A 19,614-nucleotide genomic window follows, 5' to 3' on the forward strand; every position below is an offset into this window, starting at 1 on the left:
GCAAGTCTGAGAAACTCAAAATGGAGGAAGGATTACACATAGGATCATTTTGACCTGTAAAGCAAAGCCAAGAAAGAAAATGCACGTGAAGAAGCCTCTAGAACCCTACCTAGGATTAGATACAGTGCAATTCTTTCAGCTTCACCTTAAACATCACTTCCCTTAACTGTCCATAACTGCCCTTCCATAACTGTCCCAGCATCCTCCCTCTCCACCACACACCTCTGCTCTTCTGTTGCTCTATGCTATCTACATATCTGCAAGGGACTCCAACACCCTGGGCAAATGTCTGAAACCATAGACAGCACCAAGCCCTATGTGTGTTATGTCTTTCCTATAGCTGCATAGCCATGGTGAAGTTTAATTTATAAATTAGACATGGTGGATGATTAATAACTAAAAATAAAATAGAAAATTATAGGAAAATACCCCAATAAAATGCTGTCTTTGTGTGTTGTACTCTCTGGGATTGTGTGGTAGCATGATATCTACATACTGAAATGCACTGAGGTGGAAGGCATAGGCACTGTGATGTGGTATCAGGCTACACACTGTATGGGGGTCACATAAACACAAGCAATGTGATGTCATACAATCAGTCTGACATCGGACATGACCTCTATGTGACTGACAGGCAGGTGATATACATGGTCTACACACCCTAAACAAAAGAATGGTTTACATTCCTGGCTGGGAGCCATATGAGGAGGCATCCTGCCACTCTAGATGAACACTTTTAGCATTATGAGCTCTTGATTTCTGTAATTTTTTGCTGAATATTTTCAGATAATAGTGATCACAGATAACTGAAACTGAAAAGCCAAGGCATGAGTGGTGGGGTGGGGTGGGGGGAGTACTATCTAATGTCCTATCAATACGTCATTCATTTTAACATTTGTCTTCCCTGGGTCTGCTTTGCTTCTATGCATGTAGTTCATTGATGAAACCTAAAAGACCACTCACTGGCATTTTCAATAAATGGCCAGTTAGGGTGACTTACTAGGTGAGTGGACTTTGTCATGCTGACCTGTCCACTTTCCTAGTAATGACAAAGTAGAATAGCATTTGTTGACTAGAAAGACCTAGGTATATGTTCTGATGAACCTAAGTAGCTCATCTCTGGGCTCCAGTCTCCCAATTTGTAGAACACAGAGGATGACGTGATGTTGTGAGGGCCTTCACGAGATAGCTGGGAAAAGGGCGTTGGAGAGACCTGTTAGCATATCCTTATCAGGGCTTGGAAAGGCTAACACCACCCTTTGCTCAAGCTACCCCACCTCCACCCCTTACTCCCATCCTCCACTGTAGCAGGAATCTTAACAGGTCTTATTAATAAAATCAAACCTGAAGCCAGGTATTGGGGTGAATTCTGGAAGATCAGAGAAGCAGAACAAAGCACAGCCACCTCACCTTGCCAATTCCTCAGCTGATCCTGTTTCCTCAGACTGGAAGCTTCTGAGTCCTCATCCAAATGGGTCTCAGCTGAACTGTGCTGCTCAAAGCCTAAAAGCTTAACCAGCCTAGTTCCAGGTCCTCAGGCCTTATATACCTTTCTGCTTTCTGCCATCACTTCCTGGGATTAAAGGATCTTGTTACCACACCTGGCTGTTTCCAGTGTGGCCTTGAACTCACAGAGATCCAGGCAGATCTCTGCCTCTGGAATGCTAGGATTAAAAGTGTGAGTGCCGGGAGTCGTTGCGCCGGCCCTAGGCGGACGTGGAGCTCCTTGCGCCCCGTTCCCTGCTCCTGTTTTCTCCTCCGCGCACCGGCAGGATGGCCCACAAGCAGATCTACTACTCGGACAAGTACTTCGACGAGCACTACGAGTACCGGCATGTCATGTTACCCAGAGAACTCTCCAAACAAGTACCAAAAACTCATCTAATGTCTGAAGAGGAGTGGAGGAGACTTGGTGTCCAACAGAGTCTAGGTTGGGTTCATTACATGATTCATGAGCCAGAACCGCATATTCTTCTCTTTAGACGACCTCTTCCAAAAGAGCAACAAAAATGAAGTACAGCTGGGATCACCTAATCTTTTTCAAATTTAATGTATATGTGTATATATGGTAGTATTCAGTGAATACTTGAAAAATGTACAAATCTTTCATCATACCTGTGCATGAGCTGTATTCTTCACAGCAACAGAGCTCAGTTCAATGCAACTGCAAGTAGGTTATTTTAAGTTGTTAAAGATAAATTTTCTTGTAGTTTTTTTCTTAATATAAGTAGTGCCTGTTTTACTTTACCTGTTACTTTTGTTAAATAAAGTTTGTATGTTGCATTTAAAAAAAAAAAAGTGTGAGTGCCACCATTTTCTGGCCTCTGTATCTAGTGGCTGTTCTGTTCTCTGACCCCAGATAAGTTTATTAGGGTGCACAATATTTTGGGGAACACAATATCCCCACACTCCACTCCCACTCACCGCCCTTCACCAATGTTAGAAGGTTGGCTTCATCTCTTCGTTTTTGAAATGGTGACTGAATTACTTCCTTCACTGGGCAAGCAGGAAGCATGCACGGAAAAGGTTTAGAGAAGAAACACAGATGCGTGCATACTGTTTGGTGTAAAGTTTGTTATAGTTGAGACAACTGCTCAGAGGGACCAACGGAAGCTGAAGATCAGTGTCTGAGCCAGCAACAGACTCAAGAAGGCTAGAGAAAGCCGAGTCACTGCCTGAGAGAAGTGCCAGGATTTACTTGTTTTTCACAGGACACGGGGAGAAATGAGGGCCGGGACAAGAGTGTGTGGCCTCTAATGCAACAAGTGTCTCCCGTGAGTAACCCTTAGTACTCCAGGAACTGACTTCCCACCCTTTCTCACTGATGGCCTATGGGATTGTTCTGTGTGGATGACAGCTAACAAGTCCTGACTAAATGCACCATACAAAGGTCAAATACGGGATGCATTGGCTCAGAGAACTTGGGTGCCCAGGAGTAAAGGTAAAGACTTTCATAGAGAAATCCAGACTTGCTATAGTGCCCTTGTGATGTCTCTCTCGGCCCTACTGTCCTCGGAGCTGGCTGCATCCTCTTCACCACACAAAGTGACCAAGAGCTGCTCTTCATTATAAACCTTTCTCCAGATGGACACTCACATCTGCACAAGCTGCTCACCAACTTGTCCTGCACCTTCAATGCTAACAGTATCCTCAAGTCCTGCTGCAGTCCCGCCCCTCTGATACATCTGATAAGGGCGGCAGGTGGATGGTGTTCTTTAAGTCATTCTAGGGAAGCAGGAAGCACAGGCTACCCTTCACAGCATCGTACACTCTTCATGATAAGTGAGACATCTCAGGTCTAGCTTGATGATAGTCCCTAATTCTCCACTCCACTGATGAAGGTGTGTCCCAGTGATTTCTCTAATGAGAAGCCCACATCTCTGAAACATCTTCTCTCCCGGTAGCTATCCTGGTGGTCCTCTGATACCAAGCTCTGCCAGGGCCAAGGACACAGTACCTGTATCTGATGGTGCCCCAGAGCCATATGATAAAAATCTAATTTGAAAGCTTGTAGTCTTGCTGATTCTGGAGCTAATTCACATGCTGCTTTTAAAGGCAGATATATCTATTGTGGCCAGTGTCACAAATGGTACTGAAAAGTCTTAACACCTTTTAAGACTCAGCTCACTTTTGATGCTGTAAGAAAGACTGAGCCAATAAATAAGAAGTTGAATCTGTTTGTGGTCCATTTTGCTAATGTACATTAAATATCACCTGCAATTTGAACTTACCTCATAAAATGTTTACATGCCATTAAATACTCCTAACATCCCTAGTGTAAATTAAGCAGACTGTGATGTTCCTCATTCCAAGGAGTAGCATTACTTAAAGCTGTAAAATACTTTCACTCAATAAATCAAAATAGTTTGTTCCTTAAAAGCAGGATTATAAATATGAAAGGCAACAATGCTGACCCCCAATGTCTATACTTGAAATACTTAGAGAAAAATAGAAGAGAAAGAAATCATGTGATTTGGATGTTCAGTTCATCTGATCACTGTGCGCTGGGCATCTGTGTTCCTGGAAAATGTTTTCTGCAAGTAAGCTTTCCAAAACACACAAACTATTCTTTATGTAAAAGGGACAAGTCCACAGGAACCCATTCATCCAGGGCCTGCCATCTCAGCTGGCAACTTCGCCAGCACCTAAGTGGTCTTCTCGGTTGGAAGAATTCTATAAAGAGCTTGCTGGTTGAGAAGTGCTTAGAAGTCTCACTTGCGCCCCATGTGCCTTCCACACTGTTGCTTTTTATAAAACCTCTTCCTCCTCCCTCGGCTGAGCCATCAATGGGCTGTTTTCTTGCAAGTGCTCCAAGTTTAATGGAGCTTAAGTGAGACACAGACCATTAACGCAGTATCAATATTTATTTTTGGTTGCCACAGAAACAGATAGCAAACGGTGGGTGACTTCTCTCCCCATCTGAGCCAAAGGTTCTTTTGCAGACTAATATTCTGTTTAGTTCCTTAGGGGTGAAAGGGGGGTTTCTACGGGGGATAATAAACCATCATTTATTTAATAAACAAAATCATATAGACTTTTGAGGAGTGATGTAGCTGGTCCAGACACTGTGTGTGTGCACACGTGCACATGTAAACATATGTTAGTGCACGCACAAAAGGATATACAGCTCAGTTTATGTGACTCTCAGACCTCTCTCCTTTCCTGTCTTCCAGCCTGGTCACTCTAGCCCCTTTGTTGCCAGACAAAAGCCTCGCCAGCACCACCTATCCTGTTCCAGGGTTCTGCTTTCTGATCTGTTAAGCAGGGTTGAGGCTCCATGGAAGTGCATGCCCCGCTTGCTAATTGTGTTTGCCTTTGCAACAACACTGTGGCTGGCCGTGGAGCAAAGGCCATCGGGTTCTGCCTTGAATTCATCCACCAGAGGCACTCACGGCGTGACTGCTCTAGTCTCCATGGCTAGACATGCTACCCCTTCTCCATGTTGAAGGCTTGCTCTAACGCAGAAAGTGCCACAGAACCGAGAGGCAGTACCAGATGGGAGTCTAGTTGTTGACTCAGAAATTAACCTTGGATTTGTATATCGTTCTTTGGCATCTAAAATTTTTCCCAACAGAAATAAAGAATCAAGTTCCACGGCCTCGGCAATGCCTTTGAATTACGGGGTGTCTTAAGGGCGTGGTTCTGAGTCATCAGCTGGTTACACAGTCCTTGTCAAGCCACAGCGTGAGTTGCGTCAGTGACCCCTTTGCCCGAAGCCTCTGGAATTCTGACCTCTCTCTGGTTTGCAATGCCATCTCTAATCTAACCATTAGTTCACTGGGTTTCCTTTTCCTTCCAAGGTTCTTTGTCTTCTTTGCTGAGCTGTATTTCCCCCCAGGGGCCCACCCACTCTGTTTCCATGTGTTTCCACACAGTCCTAAGTGACTGGATAGCTTGTCAATCCAAAAGCTTGAACTCCGTATTCCAGTTGTGATATTCTCTTTTGAGTTGTATTTCTTTCCTGCTGCTTCATGTAACTCACCACAAATGAACACTACCTGTCTAATAGTTAATAATTTAATAACCCTGACGTCAGTTCCAGCATAGTTGGGCTCTGGGCTTCGAGTATAAACAAAAACCAAGGCACCAGTCAAGCTGAGGCTCCATTCTCCGACTTTTCAAACTCACTGGGGTTGCTGTACGAATCCGGTTCCCGGAGATTGGAGGACTGAGGTCCCACTTCTGTGTTCTTTCTCATGTGACTACCTCCATCTGCCAAGTTAGCAGCAACATAATGAGTCCTTGCCTTCAAACCTCTCTCATTTGCCCTCTATCGCCAGCTGGAGCATGATCTCTGCTCTTCAACTCACAAGACTGGGCCCAGCCCATCCAAGGAACCGCCTTCCCCTCAAGTTAGCTGACTGGGGAACTTGAATGACATTTACAAATTCATTTCACCTCTATATCTAAGTCAAAGCTGATTAGATAAGCAGGAAATGGGATGTTTTTAAGGCCTTGAAATTTAGGATTTTTTTTTCTATTTTTTTTCTCTTCATGATACAGGATTGCATAAGCTCCTTTGCGAGCAAATACAGAATGTACTTAGAACATATTCCTTCCATACCCAAATGCCCTCTTCTTTCTTGTCCCTGAGATAGGGATCTTGAAGGGCATTCCTGGTAGCTCAGGATTCTGTCCACCACACAGTGTTGGACTAGGACAAGATGAAACTGGACTAGTTACCCCCCGAACCAGAATGAGCGCCCTTGCCTTTCTGATTGCAGAGGGCGCTTCAAAGAGAGACAGAGACTTAGAGGCACACAAATCCAGGTTTCCCTTATGGGCTAATTCCAGGCAGGTTAGCTACTCAGACTGTCTATCAAAGCTTTCAGGATAAACAGATGATGAGCACAAAAATATTGTTACACACATACATACACACACACACACACACACACACACACACACACACACACACACACACGGCACAACCACATCTCCCTTACTGTAATGAGCCTTATGGTTTAGAAGGAGTCAGAATCACATAGAATGTCATGCTGGGACCACTGGGGTTTCTGATTGAGGAGGTTTGGGGGGATGGGGCTTAAGGATCTCCCAAGTGCTGCAGATGTTGAAGGTCCAAGAACAAGACTTTGAGAAGCAACGTGAACTTTTCCCATCAGAAACATCACTGTATTCTGTCACTATATGAATTCATGCTGTATTTAGAGATTTTTATACACACACAAATGCTGTGTTTGGATATTAAGGGATATTTTTGTATATGGTGGTGCCTTGTATACATCTATTTATAAATTACTTCGAAGAGATCCGGGCAGTGGGCTTTCCCCTGAGAGTGTATGCTCCACCCTTGCTGAAGTCCATTCTGCTTTCAGACACTTTCTTTTAGTAAACTCAACTCTCGTCCTCTGCTGTCTCTTACATATTTGCAGATTTCAGCGTTTCCGCTGTCCCAGAAGACCTATAATGCCATAAGCCTAACTCTGTTCTTACTCCTTTTACTTTCCTTTTAATGAGACCCTTAAACATTCTCTGTGGCTACAGTCTGCCAACCTTTTCCCTTCCATCCTCCCCGTGGATACACTTGGAAAATTATCTGTAAAGTCCACATTCAAAGACAATGAAATGGCCCGGCACATGGCTGAGTGGATGCTATACTGGTCAGTAGTTTTCAATCTGCAAGAAGTCATGGATTTTAATCTTTTTTTTTTCTAGTTGGACTTAATAGCCAGATCTCTGTCAACAGAAAGACTATGACAAACTGGTTCCAACACAAAAGGTCTAAGATAGCACTATCCTGTGCTGATGCGAATCAACAGGGCTTAGACTACGTCCTCAGAATCGTGGCTAACTCCCTTGCCAGCCTTTGGCTATTGAACCATCTCTCACCAGACAACTCTCATGAAGCTCCAGTTGCGTCCTGTGCTTAGTGATCCCACAATGCAAGCCCTTTCCTTCCCTAACAGTCTCAAGTGAAACCAGAATTATGTTTCACTGGACAGACATGCATCATTACTTGACCACTGAACTTAGCTAGATGTCCTCTAACCAACCTGTCATGGCCTGGGAAGTGAGGTAATGCTTTGATCTAGCATGGGTTAGCCTCACATGGAAACTACAGATGGAAATTGAGAGAGGAATGACTGCCCAGAGCAAATGAAGGTGGTTACCAGAGCAAGTCAGAATGCCAAGCAGACAAAAGCCCAAGTGGTATGGTGCACTTCCTACATATGAGCACAGCTGCAATGCCGTGCTCATAAAGGCCCTTTCAGACCTACTAGTCAGTGCAAGGCAGGTGACAATAGTAAAAATGCTGGCGGGCCTTGAGTGTGCACTGGGCGCGGCCACACTTGCTTGGCCTGCCTCCATTTGACAATAAATACTCACTGCCCACCTCTGAAAATTAGGAGAGCTCGTCAGTTGTCTTCACTTTGCCTCTCAACTCTTGGCAAAATTTCCCAAATTGTCTCCCAGAAATCTTTTGTTCACTCTATTTATTCTTGCACTCACTTTTCCAAAGAATTCATTTATTTATTTGTATGTTTATGTTTGTATCTTCATGAGTTTATGTGTACGACATTCGTAAGTGCCTGGAGAGGCAAGTAGAGGGCATCAGATATTCCGGGAGTATCAGTGACTTGAGCTGCCTGATGTCGGCGTTGAGAACTGAGTCCAAGTTCTCTGCAAGAGTGGTGAAGTTCTTTCAGGGTTTCTCTGTGTAGCCCTGACTGTCCTGGAACTCTCGCTCTGTAGACCAGGCTGGCTTTGAACTCATGGAGATCTGCCTGCCTCTGCCTCCTGAGTGCTGGGATTAACGGCGTGTGCTGCCAGCACCGTACCACCAAACAGCAGCAGTAAAGTTCTTAAATGCTGAGCCATCTCTCCATCCCCTGCACCCATGTCTTAAAGTCATCCTCTTCAAGGTGTTGATATCTATGAAGCAAAGAGTGGCAGACCTGTGACCTACCTACAGAAGTGGGGTTGGCATTACTAACAAGTTCAGCTCAGTGGAGGAACGGGATATGTATCTTGAGACAAAGTTAAAGGTAAAGGAATACAAACCCCAAATACAACAGAGTTTCCATTGTGCCCTGGGGAACCAGGAAGAGGCAGAGAAATGTCACCACCCTGTGATGGTCCTCTGGACTTGAGCGACCAGCAGTCCTCCCTGTAATTTGATACTGGCATGAATTATGGCCCCATTGTTTCTGCAGGTGCCACCTGAGCTTCAAGTGACCTGTGGAATTTCTTGCAATTAAAAATCCACCTCAGATATATAGTACTCTGCTTGTGCCCCGGCTGCTGGCCTTCAAGTTATAAAAACACAGTGAGACAATGAAAAGTCGCTGCAGACACCAGGATGCGCATCTGAAGACACTGAGCATCAGGGCCAGAGGTAATCTGGAAGAAGTTAGCTCATTCCCAGGTTTCAGAAGACAATAACTGGAAGCAGCTATATTTTCAAAGAACCCACAAAGTAATTTAAATATGAATATAGGATTGTGTCTGCTTGGTAAATAAAGGTCAGGACACCACATAATTGTGTTACTACTAAAAATTCACTTTCTATCCAGTCGTTATATAGAGAGGTTTTCGTGTTAGCTTGTCTCATGTCACACTTACAGGGTACATGGGCAGGGTTTATTTGTTTTATTTAACTAGAGGAAAGTAGGCCCTGGAAAGCTTATTTGTCTTCACACTAGAGCTGCATTATCCAAACAGTAGCACCCAGACACATGGTGCTATTCAGCACTTGAATTACAGCCAGTACAACTAGGGAACTGGAGAGAGAGAGAGAGAGAGAGAGAGAGAGAGAGAGAGAGAGAGAGAGAGAGAGAGAGAGAGAACCTGGGATTTAACCCTGGTTCTTGTGCATGGTAGGCGAACATCATCCACAGATCTTTCTTATCTACCAGAGAACTCATTCATTTGTCTAAGCTGGCTGGGAACATCCTCAGCTTCCAGAGTAGCTGGAGATGAATGCATCTGTTGCTACAGCTAGCTGATTTCTTAACTGCACTTGATTTTAACTAACAACTCTAAATGCAAAAGAAGCCTTGTGATTCATGGCCACTCCAGTGGACCACTTGTGCTGAATATGAAGCCAGCAGCCTCTTGTAGCTGTCCAGATTGGCCTGGGATAAGATCACTCTGGGCCTTCCAAATGTCTGACTTGAGCATAGTTCCCTGTGTGTGGAGAAATTAGCTGGGCTTGACTTCAGCAGTGCATGAGGTAAAACCCCACGTTCATAACTCCATCAGTGAAGCAAAGCAAAGGAGCTGAGGCTGCAGCCCCAATCATTCACCATAAAAGTCCTCACTGCCCATGAATCCCCTCAGCTGCTCAGATTTCCTCGGCCAGAGTTGATGATTCTAATTCCTTTCTCAATAATCCGTGTCCTCACAATCATAACACAGAACCCTTGGGGGCTTATTTCTTACTAACCTGGCACAGAAAATCCATTCTGGGAGATACTCTTGATGAGAGGATGGAAAAGCCATTCTCCTAATTTGCTTTAGTGAAAGATACGAAGAGCCCTAGTTGTATGCCTTTATTACTGGTAATTGTTTCAGGACCAGCCTTGAGTGATTGTTGTAGAGGCAAGAAACTGTACACAGCCCTTTGGCAGCCAGAAGTGGGGGTCAGATGGGTGGAACAGAGCCTCACTTTCATCCAAAGAGATGAACGTGGGAGGAGAGAGGAGATCAGTCACCTCAGGTTAGTGACACCACTCAGATATCTCTGGTGATGCCTGAGGACTTCTAACCAAAAGAATACGACAATAAGCAAGGTTCACGATTCATAGAACCTTTGGGGGAGACAGAAGTAATTCTGATAATTCAGATAGTTTGGATAATTCTGGATTCTGGTTGACTGACCTTTTAGGGATTTCACCAATGTACTAAAAATACTTTCAGGTGATGGGAAAATGTCTTTTGTATGAGTTAGATTTTAAATGCATCCATAGTGGTACATTACCAATATTACTCATGTACATCCCTTAAATGATCCAAAGAGACCGAAATTTATGATTCTGTATTTGTATCCCTGTACTGTATATACATAGTATAATATGTATAGAAATAGTTTATGGATCCATGTTCATATATAAAACACAGATGGACTATAGAAATTAAATCGGGACATTATAACAATTTTTCATTTTCTTTTTATCTCTCTTTTTTATTTTTGTACAAGTAACTCAAATTGATTTTTTAAGCCTAATGGGTAGGGTCAGATAGGTGGCTCAGGGGTTTAGAGCACTTTTGATCTCATGGATGACCTGGGTTCAGTTCCCAGCTCCCACATGGCAGCTGATGATCATCTGTAATTCTAGTTCCAGAGGATCCAACACCTTCTTCTGGTCTCCATTTACACTGCACATAAGTGATGCAAAGACATACATGCAGTTTACAACACACACACACACACACACACACACACACACACACACACACACACATAAATAAAAAATAAAATGAAATACTTTTTTTATAAAAAGCCTAATGTGTGAAGATATACCTTAGTCTATGTTTACTCTGTGACTGATGTTCAGCTTCTACAATGGTCTGACATTGGTCACCAGGTAATGCAGGAAAGGAGGTCTGGGATAAAGCCAGGTTTATTCAGTACAGTGCACTCATGATACAGAAAGGAAGCACAATGCCCTGCTGATCCAGCTGTGGCCACCTTTTTGTGGCTTCAGCAAGCCCTCCACAATCCTATATGACAGTGATAATAAATGTGATTCTTCTGAAACTCCATTCTCAGCTCCTAGGACAAGAGAAGCACCCTGTCCCCAAGAAGAACTTACATAATTGGTGTAGCTTCCTGATGGACAACATGCTACTCTCCTGAATAACAGAAGTGAAGAACACGGAGCTGAGACAACATCGTGTATTTACCAAGAGCTAGGCACTGTTCTTCATAGTTTCTACACATTATCTCACTTATGGAGGATGAGTGCAGGAGCTCAGCAGCTGGCCTGTGGCTCATTGACCTTCACTGCAACCAATAAAGCAGATGTTTAGATTAGTAAGACAGCTGAACAGACATTGAAACAGTAAGGAATGAAGAGAAATGATGGGAAAGTGACTTTAAAAATGCATTCTGAAAATATCACCATTGCTCTGTTTTCTGTTGCTGTGACCAAACACTCTGACCAAAAGCAACCAATGGGAGAAAAGAGTTTATTTCATCTTACACTTCCAAAACACAATTCAAAGTACAGGGAAATCAGGCAGAGACCCAAGGCAGAATCTGAAGCAGCAGCCATAGAAGAATGTCGCTTATCAGACCGGCTCACTGGCTCAGCTCAGCTAGTTTTCTTATCCAGCCCAGACCCACCTGCCAAGGGATGGCTGTCCTCACACTGGGCTTAGCCCTCTGACATCAATCACCAATCAAGACCATTTCCTACAGACACACCCAAAGGTCAGTGTGATCTAGGCAATTCCTCAATTGGGGTTCCCTCTTCCCTGGTGACTGTGTCAAGGCTGTAACAATAAAAACTAACGAGCACAATCCCTCTGGCTGGAACTCTTGGTAACAAGGTAAAGTGTACGTAATAGCGCAGGAAATACTACCTAGAAATGCAAAGAGTGTTATAACAGTAGCCATCTAAGGGTGTGGGCAGTGAAGGGAGGCATAGCCTCCTTCAGAAAGGAAATGAAAATGTCAACATATAAGGGAATTCTGGACTTCAACCAGTGCAGAGAGGGATTTGAAAAACATAACAAATGACATTTACTGGGGTCTTCTCTTACCTTGCCAACAGTAATTATGTGTGCAGAAGCTAAAGTTATGTGTAATCTAGTGAACACCCCCTGTATATCCTGCTCTGCCCTCAGACATGTCAATAGGTATTTGGGCAACAAATGAATGAGTGAGCCAATTAACTTCATGTACATTTCCCAGGATGCTTTAAAAGGCTGAAGGAAGGATAGACTTGAGAAGCTAAACCATGAAACTATGTAGTGACAGGCAGGGAAGAGAATGTGACAATGTGTGGATAGAAATGGATGCTCTATAGGAAGAGTCCAGAAAGCTACAAGCTGATTAACTTCATCTACCATATGAGAATCCTCTTCAAAGGTGAATTATTGGTACAGTCAATTTCATCACTTCCAGGGCTCAAAACCTCCTAGTGGGAGGGGCTATGTATTATTTAGTCATCTCTAAAGCAGTTAGGTACAGGGAGTCAAATTCCATTGCTGCTACATATAGTTCTATTTACTGAATATTAACTCTGACTCAAATATAGAAAGATCTTAACCGTATCCTCTGTGAAGTATTGGAGATGTGAGAAAAACAAGGTTCAAACTGATACTGCAACTACACACAGGAAATGTCAGAATCATGGTGATCCCTGGCAGGATATTCAGCCTGACTCAAAGCTGTCGCCCTAGAGCTGAACCTGTTTCCTATCCTCATCCTCTTTCTTTTCCACACCCATGTGTCCTCAAGGTGCCAGTAATCCACCAGGGACCTTTTCAGTGTCCCCAGAGAGAAGTGAGAATGTAATCTATCACTCATGTTTAAAGTTACAGAGAGAATGGCTTAAGCTTTAGAAGGGGTACAGCAAACTACTCTGAGGGAGGCAAGTCAACACAGGTACAAGATTAGTCTCTCAAACCTACCCAACACCTCAGTGGAAAGGAACTTCCTTGGAGATCTTGGGGCTATCATGGAGTAGTGAGCTTCCTTCGACTTGAAGCAGAACTCTTGACTGGACACACAGGGAGCAAAGCAACAGTCTTTAGTCCTGTTGATCTGCCTGTATCTTACCTGTAAGGCCACAGTCTCAAGAGAACATTCCACAAAGTCAACTCCAACTCTTCAACCCCTGGGCTCCATGCCAATCTCTCTTCTCTGCTCAGTGAGCTCTATCTATCAGTATGGACTTCACCCAAGGAAGACACTTCCATTCTCCATCTCATGGCATAGCCCCTTGAAGAACAGTGACAGGTGACATCTTCCGAGATTCAGAATGCCAAGGTTTTATTTAGCAGAGAGAAAAGGGGGAGAGGGAGTGAGGAAGGGAAAGTGGGGGGGTCGTCATGTTAATGAAGTTATCAGGGTAAGAGCAAAGCAAGGGGGTTTGGCTATGATTAAAAAAAAGATTTCTACACTACTAAAAGATGCAGAGGCTAGACTCTCCTTATTTGATGGAGTTTGTGGGTTCTCCCTGAAGTGTGGGTGAGATTCATTTTTTAATTCCATAACATTTTCTGTAACTGACATGTGATTATAATACCGCAGTTCCCTTTAATGCAGTCTGTAAAAACACATTGATTTTATAGCTCCCCAAACCGATTACATTAATATCTGTGCATAATTAGTTTACACATTACTAAATTACTGACAGATTAAAAGTGAAATAGTGCAGTTCATACTCAGCGGCATAACTGCCAGAAAGGAAATTAATATGGATTCAAATGGTCCTCAGAGACCCACACTGAAATAGCAGAGATCTATAAAGACTGCTCGCATTAGGAAATTTCTATCAGCAACATGTTTGTGGTTGATGCTTTCCTAAGTCGGCTAATATGAGCTGAGCGGTGCAGGAAACAATATGTGAGCAATGCTTTGGCCCTTACATGCTCAAGACTGCTCTTATTAAAAAGCAAACTCTACGTTGTGGTTATTGATGTCCAGGAAAGGCAAGCTTTCATGTTGTAAATGAACACTGCCTTCCCTTGCTTGTTGTAATAACCTGAGCTCCCAGCTGGAACTGTAGTGTACACTAACCTAGCCTTCTCATGCAGTAGCACACATTTTATGGCCTCTCCAAACCCCAACAGAGGGTTTGTTTCCGGAGTGTCACTTTTATCCTGCATCCTACAACAGCCTGGTTGGTCAGGTGAGGATGGGGTGATAGGAAGGGAGAGTATGAATAAGTTAAGAGAAGAAGGATATATTACCTCTCACAGTTTCAGAGACTTTAGTCCATCACTGATTTTAATCTGTGTCGTGTGGGCCCATCATGGCTGTGGGAGCATGCTGCAGAGATGACTCAACGTCATATTGTGCAGGAAGCAGAGAATGATGGGAAAGGAGGAGCTGGAAATAAAATGTCCTCAAGGACCCACATCCCCCCCCCCCCAGTGACCTACTTCCTCCATCTCAGCCCCATCTCTCAGCCTCATCTCTCAATGTGCCTAGAACTGTTATGCCAAGATCACAGGGACCCCCAAAAGACCACCATGGAGACCACAACCTGTATGTAAAAGCAAAGAGCCTTTATTTTCAAGCTCAGAGCTTAGACTCTCTGTTTGATGCAGCAGTGAGAGCAGAGAGCCCCGAGCCCAGGCATGGTGGGTTTTTTATCACAGCAGAGGTTGGGGTGACAGGATGCCCAGGATTCAGGACCCTGATTGGCTGACATTTGTCTAGGGGTATCAGGAATATTTGGAATGTCAGGTATTTCCATTTAGATGCAGACCCCACCAATTGGGGGTCAGCTCATGGCTTTTCCTGGGTCCAGATGTTGCCTGCCAGAAGCTGTGTCTGGGCCTCTAAGCCTGTCATGGCAGCTGTGTGGTCAAGCTGTTTTTGGGATCCCCCATAGAACCTCCAGAAATCTTACCACTAGCCAGGCCAAGCACCCAACACGTGAGCTTGTGGGGACATTTTTATAGTCACACTACAGCAAGTTGTGTGCCAACTGTCAGAACGTACCTGTGGAAAACTGGTACATAGGTTCGAACTTTAAAACATCTCCTCCTATCATTAGTTTTTGCTGCTCCGTGATTACTGCAGCTTCTTAGCCACCTACAAGACCTCCAAGATGGACAATTTTTTTCTCTGCCTATGTGCTAAGAGAGGACTTTTGGACCCATTTCCCTACAGAAGACACCAAAGAGGATACTGGTTATAATTCCAGTTTTAAAATGTGGCAGAGTGGCTCTGAAGGACAGGAGCCAGCATTTATTGCGTGTCTTCTGTGTCCCAGATCCTCTGTGTGGCATCTTGTATGGTCTCACCACTGCAGTACTCACAGTCCTCTGAACGGTGAACGAGACATCGCCACCTCCATTTCATAAGTGATGAACGCTGCTCCGAGCTGCGGAGTAACTTAGCTGTGTTCATACAGTGAGTCAAGTGAAGTGGGTTTTGGTTTCTTTTCCATTTGCTTCCACATCTCAACAAAGTAGTGAGAAGACAGAAACAAGGAGGTGGGGGCAAGAAGATTCTGGGAGGGCTTGACGATTGTTCATGAGCCAGGAACAGGAATTCCTCGATTTAAAAGGAACCATCTTCGTGAATCCCCAGAACATTCTATTCTGCACAGTCATCTTCGTGCAGACTTCAATGCACTAATTACCACTTGCTGCATAAAAATGATTCCAAATCAGTGGTGTAAAAGGAAATTCTCTATATCACCGTTTCTGTGGTGCAGGAATCTAGAGATGCAGGAACTTAGCTGCATTCTGTGGTTCAAGGTGTTCCAGGAGGCTATAATCAGGACATCTACCTCTGTCTCAAAAGGCACTTGGAGGACGCACTACCAAGTCTACTGATGGCTGTCAGTAGAACTTTTTATTCCTCAATGGCTGCTGGGAAGAGAACCCGCAGGAAAAAGCAGTGAGGGGTAAAAGACACAGGCCAAGGTCCTGTATGTCACCCCAACCCTTCACTTTGGCTGACTTTTATTTGTAAGATGCATCCTAGGTTTAGCTGAACTCTACAATATAAATGTGAGCAGGCAGAGGTCCCTGGACACCAGGTTAGAAGTTGTCTACCACACCTATGAATTCATTTTTCATAGCATGGTATATTTGCTTCACAAACAAAGGACTACTGAATAAAACTATACCTGTTTTTATTTGAAGGCAAAGATAGACTAGCAAGCAGAAAGGTATCATTATAAAAATTTCCAGAAAAAAATAGAAATGAAAAATGCAGTATTCAGCATCTCAGGAAACACTCTACACGTATGCTGTGGATCAACTGAATACTCATAACAATCCTGGGAAGTAAGTAACAGGATTTGTCCCATTTTTCATATGGGGATGACCGAGGCACAGCAACGTTAGGGCAACTTTGCCAGATCACACAGCTAGTGAGCAGCAGAGTGGAAACTCAACGCCAGGAAATGTGTGTTGAGATCCTGCTGCCCTCTGAGTCGTGATGCTGTATCTTGTCTCTCATGAGCATGTTATCTGGTTGGATTCTAGAGAAAACAAATTGGACCCGACATAAGACAGAAGCAAGGAAATTGGTCTCTGGTCTCGAGGCTACAGCAGAAGCCTGAGCAGAAAGGAAGGAGGCCAGGAGTAAGATCATGGCAGACGCCAGGAGAGAAGCTACTGCTGCCATCAATGTTAAATGAGAAAAAGGTTTTGTTGTTTAGAATCACAGCCATCACTGGCGTGAATGGAGACGATGTGAGAAGAGACTGGGAATTTGTCTCTGTAGCAAGGGGAAAGAAGTGTTGGAGAAAATGATACTGGATCCTTGGAGTCACTTCCCAATGAGCATATGGTCACAAAAAACCAGATTTCTCAGAGTTTTGGATTCATGCTTCCTAATGGAACACATCAGAAGCACAAATAGCTCCAGCCATGTCCACACGAGGGGTAATCATAAGGGCCCTTCACCTGTCTTTTCCTTTTCCACACTTTGTACAGGACTATAGCTCCTTTTATTACTAAGACACCAGAAAATTTGCTCCGTCTAATGGAATGCAAGTGAAAAGGCAATGATGTCACTTCCAAATAGAAGTTCTGGGATGCAGAGTGGGGTCTCCCAAGCCTACTCCCCTGCTGCTGTGATCCTGGGAGCATGGTTGAGATGAGGCCTCTAGCTGGGGCTCTTGAGTGATTGACTTGAATGTCCTAAGTTGCTGTGGCCAGGCAACATGGAGAACCAAGTTTAATTGGATGTGGAGAGAGGAAAGGAAAGAGGGAAGAGGAGCAAGACAGTGAAGAAGGACGAATATTGGATTAGCCATACAGCTACGGCCCATGGCAGCTCAGAACTGTGCCAGGCAGGCTGGTAAACTGGAGATTCCAACAGACACCAAAGTACCCTAAAGCCAATCTGGATGAAGAACATTGTCCCTTTCAGGAGACTATAGCCTTTTCTCTTGAAAGGCCACCTGAAAGGACTGAGTCTTCCCATATTATACAACTAGTGTTTGACCAAATAACCGAGCATCACAGCCTTCAAGTAGACAACTAAACATCACAGGGGATGCCTGTTACCACCTCACTACCTACCTACCCCCTTGCCGATACTGGCTTCTTCACCTGGCCTCCTCAAAGGAAATGAAATGTAGATTCCATAAATATTACAATTATAAGGATGTTACATTTTTTTCTTAACAACACAAGTTTCCATGCACCTCTTTTCATGGAAGATTGAAAGATGCTAGAGAGAGGCAGGGCATCTCCAAACAGGAGGCAGGTAAGGGCAACTTTTGATTTTGGTCACAAAATTCATGAATTCCATAAGAACAATAAACTGTCACCCTACAAAGCATGAGAGAAATCTGAGTGGCATCTTGAAAGGACTATTTGGCCACATATGGGTTAATGGGGACTCAGGCTCTTGGGAGAACACTAATGAATCAGTCATAGAAGGGATGCTGAAAATGGTCTCACCTGGCTCTGGTTGTCATGGAAACCCATTTCCCTTATTTATGTTTTTCCTCCTTTTCCCTAAATTACTAATAGTAATAATTTGGCCAGTTATTAAAAAAGATAAGGAATGGGCCATGTGAACCCAGGCAAGAAATGAGAAGTGGGGGTGAGAAAAGTGTGTTAAATGGAAAAGTGGACGCATGGCTGAAACAGGCTCAATTAGCCAGCAGGGTAGTGCGTCCTCCGAGGTATAAATGCTTGGTGCTTTGGGGTAGCAGGGGAGGATTATAATTCGATATAGAGTGCCTTATTTTCTTTAAGAACTGAGACCTCAAAACGATCTCTCTCCAGAAAAGATTTATACAGCTGTTTGCATGTGTGATTCCCACTTCTGCCTTCAATTTGTGTACGTAGTCTCATTCATGACCACTCCCCTCCTGACTTCATAGCAAGCCCCCACTATTGCATATGGTCTTGCTTTCCCTCCTGCATAATTTTGGGGGAGAAGCTTCTAGACTAGTGGGTCTTCAGTGCTTGGGGGTCATAGACTCCATGGTCATACACACAGCATGCAGGGCACATTCATGCATGTGGACTATCGCACAGAGACTCTGGACTTCTTGAAATCCATTCAAGGACTTCAGGCAGATAATCATATCATCAAAGAAAGAGATTCTGTGGCTATTTGAGCCTCCACAGTTATATTATTTTCTTATCAGCTGCTTTCAACTTCTCTACTACTTTCCTATGTTACTAAGAACATCAGGGCTGTGGGGGTGGAGTACTGAGTTCCTACTCTTGATGCACTAAGACCTGTCATCAGAGGGTCATCAGCAATCTCTCAGAGGACAGGAGAGGATGGAAGCATGGACAATCAGGCTGTGATGAGCATGCTGGAGGAGACCCAGAGCTGAGGACTCCTACTCCTTGTATCTGACTTCCCATTCCCTTTACAAGATATTTTTCCTTGTGAAGGTGGAGTGTGGAAACAAGCTATGATTAGCTTGACTGTGTTGTGTCACTCTCTTGGGATAATTGTAGAGCAGCGCAATGTGTGACAGAGATTTATCAAACGGGAAGAAAGGAAGCCATGTTTTTCTGTCCCTATTAGAGTCTTGCAGGAGGAATGTCCATTTCTCACCATCTAGCAGCTTACATTTCCCCATTTCACAGACTGAGAAATGGGATTTCTGCTAAGTGAAGTGGCCCGTCCCAAGACAACTGCTCGCAGGCTCACCGCGGGCATTGAGTTGAGGTGTGTCCAGGTGCCATTCTTACTCTTCATTACATCACAGTTCCTAGAGAAGATGAGGTAGCTGAGGAAGAAAGAGTGCTTCCGCAGAGAAGGCAGCCTCTCTGGAGCCCTTCTGAAAATGGCTGCAGACAGAAAGGCAAAGTTGGCAGCCGGTGAGAATGCTAGGAACTCTTCCCATTGATGTGTGCGGTGGTTGGCACATGAGACTTGGAGCGCAATGAAAGGAAGTTAAAACTGTTTCATTTAGCACCCATAGACCTCAGTTTCTTCACTGTAGGGTTGTGAACGTAATTGTATGTAACTATCAGATC

At 44.1% G+C, this 19,614-nt stretch overlaps 1 protein-coding gene across 1 annotated transcript; it reads left to right on the forward strand.

Moving 5' to 3' along the window:
* The first annotated feature begins 1,694 nt into the window (after positions 1-1,694).
* On the forward strand, positions 1,695-2,287 carry LOC128103914 (cyclin-dependent kinases regulatory subunit 2). Its single transcript, XM_052728599.1, has one exon. The coding sequence runs from the start codon at positions 1,774-1,776 to the stop codon at positions 2,011-2,013; it is 240 nt and encodes a 79-aa protein (XP_052584559.1). The 5' UTR covers positions 1,695-1,773; the 3' UTR covers positions 2,014-2,287.
* Positions 2,288-19,614: the final 17,327 nt, after the last annotated feature.

Source organism: Peromyscus californicus, unplaced genomic scaffold (assembly GCF_007827085.1).
Source record: "Peromyscus californicus insignis strain IS unplaced genomic scaffold, ASM782708v3 Scaffold_8__1_contigs__length_139910024, whole genome shotgun sequence".
Lineage (NCBI taxonomy): Eukaryota > Metazoa > Chordata > Mammalia > Rodentia > Cricetidae > Peromyscus > Peromyscus californicus.

Excerpts from the sequence above, each read along its gene's own strand:
- LOC128103914 (XM_052728599.1), top strand. The coding sequence starts at position 1,774 with ATGGCCCACAAGCAGATCTACTACTCGGACAAGTACTTCGACGAGCAC.